This window comes from Ammodytes marinus (assembly GCF_949987685.1).
Source record: "Ammodytes marinus genome assembly, chromosome: 22".
NCBI lineage: Eukaryota > Metazoa > Chordata > Actinopteri > Uranoscopiformes > Ammodytidae > Ammodytes > Ammodytes marinus.
Genome location: NC_137226.1, coordinates 2,647,775 through 2,654,214, shown reverse-complemented (window position 1 = coordinate 2,654,214; position 6,440 = coordinate 2,647,775). Strand labels below are relative to the sequence as shown.

General features: G+C 41.9%; 1 protein-coding gene across 1 annotated transcript in view; it reads left to right on the top strand.

The window, feature by feature from the left end:
- Positions 1-269: 269 nt before the first annotated feature.
- The window catches only part of kcnj8 (potassium inwardly rectifying channel subfamily J member 8), a gene marked incomplete at both ends in the record, with an annotated part of 9,626 nt that continues 3,455 nt past the window's right edge, over positions 270-6,440 (top strand). The window contains 3 exons of the mRNA XM_080050806.1: positions 270-616; positions 4,575-4,723; positions 5,708-5,868. Coding sequence (XP_079906932.1) covers positions 270-616; positions 4,575-4,723; positions 5,708-5,868 — 657 coding nt within the window. The remainder of the gene's footprint in view (positions 617-4,574; positions 4,724-5,707; positions 5,869-6,440) is intronic.

Here is a 6,440-nt window from a genome sequence, read left to right as displayed (position 1 = left end):
GCTCTGGATTCTGGAAGTTTTGGACTACGTCAACAGGAGAGCGAGGAGCCCGTCCCAGCCCTCAGCGCGCGCCCTAACATCCCCAAATGTCCACACAAGGGAACGGCTTCTAGACCTCTCTCTCAGGCTCCTATAGCGTCTGTTAGCGCTCTCTAAGCTACAGGTGGACATGCACCATCCGTGCGTAAATGCGCACTGACAACCCACTATTCAGAACTACCTTTTAAAGTACTTTTTTTTGCTATTTTAAAGCAGCTACAAACTTCAAGATGCTGGCTAGGAAAAGCATCATTCCAGAGGAGTTTGGTCTACCGGGTCTGGCCTCTCGGATGCCCCGCAAACCGGTGTTCAGGGACCGGATAAACAAAGCGCGCTTCATCGCCAAAAACGGCTCGTGCAACTTGGCGCACAAGAACATCCGCGAGCAGGGCCGGTTCCTCCAGGACGTCTTCACGACGCTCGTGGACCTGAAATGGCGCTTCACGCTGGTCATCTTCACCACCACGTTCGTGAGCAGTTGGCTTCTGTTCGCCATGAGCTGGTGGCTCGTGGCCTTTGCGCACGGAGACCTGGACCCCGACAGAGTCAACGCCAACCACTGCGTCAACGAAGTCAAGTAAGTTAAGACACAGACAGACAGACCTATTATAGGCTATACATGTATAATACAAAGAGTGTCATTTAGTTTGTAGAAGTAAGTAAGGCCGATGTGAATAGTATAAATGTCTAATACAGGAGACACACAGACCTATTAGGCTATGCATGTATAATTAGAAGAGTGCCATTTAGATCGTTAAAATGTGTAGAGTATTACTATAGCATACATGGAATAGCATAGGATACTTCTGCACAAATTTACGAGGTCAAGTAAGTTAAGACACAGACACAGAGATATTATAGGCTATACACACAGATAAATGTAAATGGTATATAGCCTAATAATAGTTAACATGGTAACCACTGCGTCAATGAAGTCAAGTGTTAAGAGACGCACAGAGCAATGTTAATGGTATAGATGTGCAATTAAAAGAATGTTAGCCGTCACGTTTTCATCTACATTAGCGTGAGACCCAAAGTGATTAGATGCTACACATGTGAACGCGAAGTAAGTAAAATGACACAGACAGTCAGACAGAGATATAGGCTATACATGTATATCTAGAGAGTGTCATTTAGGATGTTAAAGTAAGTATAACGACAGACACAGATATAGGCTATACACACAGAGCAATGTTAATGGTAAAGTTATAGTCATTGATTGGGAAATTAACATGGTAGCCTAACTACTGCGTCATTGAGGTCAACTAAGTATAAAGACACACACACAGACCCATAGGCTATATACATGTAGCCTATAGTTAAAAGAAGAGGGTCACTTGAGTAGTTCAAGTGTGTTTTAATTAGACTTGTAGACTGTTAATAACTGAACCACTGAATCAGAATCAGAATCGCTTTGCCTTTTATTCGCCAAATGCGTCAATGGACACACAGGAATTTGACTTGGCATCCAGATCCAGCGCTTAACACACAACTAGACACTAGACAGTAAAATGCGCATATAGCTAGAAGACATGATATTAAGATTGAAAATATTATAACTGTACGATTAAAGATTGTAATTTACGTTGTAGAAGTGTGTTTTAATGTAGAGTTGTTGTGTGACCCCCTTTCCATCCATCCTTAGGCTACTTGGTAATAACTGTCCTTTAGCCAATCAAGCAGTTGCTTCTTCATACAGCAGATCAAGCGGCAACTGCTCTGGCTTAACGACTTTGCATTTGCTTAATAGAATAAATAACTGTCCAATTTGTTAGTGCCCTTGTACAGATATAGCCTACAAATCCTGAGGGTGAAATGCAGTATGTCGCATCTAAGCATGAGTGCTAAACGCATCTCACAGGTGTAATGTAATACTTAGGATAGAAAGAACAGCCTAGCATTGGATAATTCTGCACAAACTGCACTTTAATATAAATATGTTTTTCATGATATATTCTTTATTTTAACGAACGGGACCCATTGCGTCAACGAGGGCAAGTAAGTAAAGACACAGACAGATGCAAATAGTAAAAGTTAGCTTCTTTTTTTTACTACACTGCATTTACTCCATGACAGTTTTCAGCTGTTTCCTAATTGTTAGCAGTTCATAAATTAGCGTGAGATCCAAAGTGCTAGGTAGATGTAGCCGATATAATATTGGAATTGAACCAGTGTGCATGTACAGAAGGGCAGAAGGGTCAAAAAGCAGTGGAGTGCAGAGCAATGTAAAATAAAACGCGCTTTATGTTTTTGATAATAGGCTATTCTTTATTGTAACACATGGGATTGTTAATTAGACTTGTTCAAATTAGATTTTTCCGGCCATTTTCCATCCATCTTAACTTGGTCCAAAAGCCCAAAAAAATTATGACGTAGGAAGATTAACGATGACGTACGCAGGAAGGGGGCGGGGTTACATAAGTGAGTGTGAACTTCTTACCCCAGAATCCTAAACCCAATTATCAAGTATTTGCCAATCATATAATCGTCGTTATGCTTAATATGTTGTGTAATATCCACATTTTCTGTAAGTTCTGTTTTTATTTGACATATAATGAATTCCTAGCTTCATAGCACATTCTTATCTAACTGTTTCTCCATTTTTAAAAATGTTTGTAGGGATGGAAGGAGAGAGGGAGAGGTATAGAGAGAGAGAGAGAGAAAGAGGGATAGAGAGAGACAGAGGGGGGAGAGAGACAGAGAGAGAGAGACAGAGAGGGAGAGAGAGGGAGAGACAGGGAACGAGAGAGGGAAAGAGAGAGGGAGAGGGAGAGAGAGAGAGACAGGGGGAGAGGGAGAGAGAGAGAGGGACAGAGAGGGAGAGAGAAAGTGTGAGAGAGAGAGAGAGAGAGAGAGAGAGAGAGAGACAAAGAGACAGATATTAATTGTGACAGGAAGTCAGGGAACTTTTGCCCAGAAACATTGTCAGGGGAAATATAAAAAATGGGGTCGGAAAGTTTAGCACGTCCATCTTACTCTAGCTCATCCATAACGCTGCCTGCCTTACATCCGCTTTTTATAACATTTCCACTGTTTTATACTCTTTAAAGGTGCAGTGTGTAACTTTGGCTGTGTCAGAAAAGTGCACTTTTTTAAGATATATTCTCATAACTGAATAAACAAACTTTCCTCACAGGGAAAATGTGATCCCTGGAACACTGTTTGAAGTTAGAAAGCTTCCTGAAAAGTTACTGTTTCACTGTTGTTGTTGTTGTTGTTTACAGCAGCAGGGCCCACAGTTTTGGTTTACAAACATATTCTAGTCTTAACGTTTGGTTCCAGGTTCCTCAGAATATTTTTTGTTTTGATTTATGATGATAGAATTATTCAATACTAAGAATTACATGTAGAGAAAATCCTTTAAAATATGACTGCATTTCAGAGGGAGATATAACGTTATGTAAAGTTAAAGCTGGGGTATATGATTTCTGATTGGTCAAAGTTAACATGAGCTGTACGCTTTGACCAATCAGAGCCTGGCTCCGATTCTCTGTTCTTATTGGCTGTTGGGACTGTCCATTCACTTTGGCACGACGTTGTTGGTGTAGAGCGTGTCAGGGAGGGACCATAGGGGAGGGACCAAAGAGAACAAGTGGAGCGGGTTGAGGTATTTGAATTCAAATCTCTATCCCAACTGCTATTTTCTCCCCAAATCCTCCACCCCAGCTTTAAGTTAAGTTGCTTCATTTGTCAATTTACACAAGTTACATCGAAATCCATTCTTCGCATATCCATAATATTGCACTTTTTACTGCACTACACTTACCACATGACTTGTAAGACTTATCTCCCCTCCAAACGTCTCAAATGGTTTCACTTAAAATAGTAGTTTGAGACGCTAAGTGGCATCTGAAGGGTAGTAAAATGTTTGTTTGATAGCTGCATTCTGCATTTTGTGCCTTGTGAACATTTTTTAACTCGATTTCATCCCATAACTCAATTAGTTATAAACAAAATGTCGCCTGAAATGGAACACTGAAAGGGGTCATGAATTCACCCAACATCAGAAATATTCAAAGCTACTTTGAGGAGATTTTTCCTTAAAAATATTATAAACAGTATTTGCCAAAATGTCAAAGTGACAAAGTGAGCTCCAAGCAATCGGTACTAAACTATTCTGATAAGTACAAACAGGTCCTACAACGTAAAGCTATAGTGCGTAACTTTTTCATATAAATGAATGTCGGTTACATTCAAGCCATCGGCAAACGAGTTGGCAGCGTTTACAAACTGGTGTCCCCCCCCCCCTCCCTGACACTGGTGCAGGAGCTCAGAAACATCCCAAGAAAAGCCCAAGAAATGTTTCAGTTGTTGATTCTACTGCTAAGAAAAAAACCTGTACGTACAGCAGAAGGTACAAAATCCATGTGCCATCACAGAAGGCTTTACCTCATGTAGATGCACCGACAGTGTTGTTGTTATTACTCAGAATTCCTCATGGGTGGGACATAACTTAGCACTATAGCTTTAAGGAAATCTGGTTTTGAAATAAGTAAAATTATTCAAATTAACTTTATTTAAATCTGTGTTTCCAGGTCGTTCACGTCTGCCTTCCTGTTCTCCATCGAGGTTCAGGTGACGATCGGGTTTGGGGGACGAGTCATCACAGAGCAATGTCCCATGGCCATCACCGTGCTCATCTTCCAGAACATAGTGGGACAGATCATCAACGCTGTCATGCTGGGTGAGACATGGGCTGGGTTCTCATGCTGGGTGAGACGTGGGCTGGGTTCTCATGCTGGGTGAGACGTGGGCTGGGTTCTCATGCTGGGTGAGACGTGGGCTGGGTTCGCAAAGCCCTACTGACGTCCTGCTCATACTAACGTCCTACTAACATCCTACTCATACTAACGTCCTACTAACGTCCTACTCATACTAAAAGCCCTACTAACGTCCTACTCATACTAAAAGCCCTAACATCCTACTCATACTAGAAGCCCTACTGACGTCCTATTCATACTAGAAGCCCTATAACGTCCTACTCATACTAACGTCCTACTCATACTAAAGCCCTACTAACGTCCTACTCATACTAACGTCCTCATACTAACGTCCTACTCGTACTAAAATCCCTAGTAACGTCCTACTCGTACTAAAAGCCCTACTAACGTCCTACTCATACTAACGGCCTACTCATACTAACGTCCTACTCATACTAAAAGCCTTACTAACGTCCTACTCATACTAAAAGCCCTAACATCCTACTCATACTAGAAGCCCTACTGACGTCCTACTCATACTAAAGCCCTACTAACGCTCTACTCATACTAACGTCCTACTCATACTAAAGCCCTACTAACGTCCTACTCATACTAACGTCCTACTCATACTAAAGCCCTACTAACGTCCTACTCGTACTAAAAGCCCTAGTAACGTCCTACTCATACTAAAAGCCCTACTAACGTCCTACTCATACTAACGTCCTACTCATACTAAAAGCCCTACTAACGTCCTACTCATACTAAAGCCCTACTAACGTCCTACTCATACTAAAAGCCCTACGTCCTACTCCTATACTAATAAAACACTCTTTCTGCCTTTTCTCAGGCTAGGATGAACCGATTTCTAAGATTTTTGCAGATTTATACTACATAGGATCTCAGGGTTCAATACACCTTCATATTTCCACCGGTGAAGTAGGTCTTTAATCCATATCTCCATCCTACAGGTTGTATCTTCATGAAGACGGCTCAGTCTAACCGTCGGGCGGAGACGTTGATATTCAGTCGTAATGCTGTGATCGCCGTGAGAAACAACCGACTCTGTTTCATGATCCGCATCGGAGACCTGAGGAAGAGCATGATCATAGGAGCCACCGTCAGGCTGCAGGTAGGTGTGTGTGTGTGTGTGTGTGTGTGTGTGTGTGTGTGTGTGTGTGTGTGTGTGTGTGTGTGTTTGTGTGTGTGTGTGTGTGTGTGTGCGTGTGTGTGTTTGTGTGTGTGTGTGCTTTATCCTCTCTTTGTATCCCTAAACACTAAAATATTAACAACTTAAAACTGTTGAGCGTAACTTTTTGATATAAATTAATGTTGGGTACATTCAAGCCGATCACCCAAACGAGTTGACACAAAGTTTATTAAGTCTATCAGCTCCACAAAACTCTCTCCGTATTTCTCAGTATGGCAGCGTTTGCAAACTGGTGCCTCCCCCCCTCTCCCCTCCCCCCCCGACACTGGTGCAGGAGCTCAGAAAAATCCCCAAGAAAAGCCCAAGAAATGTTTCAGTTGTTGATTCTACTGTTAAGAAAAAAAACCTGGACGTACAGCAGAAGGTATAAAATCCATGTGCCATCACTGAAGGCTTTACCTCATGTAGATGGCACCGACAGTGTTGTTGTTATTACTCAGAATTCCTCATGGGGGGCGACATAAGTTACACACTATAGCTTTAAATATCTTCGA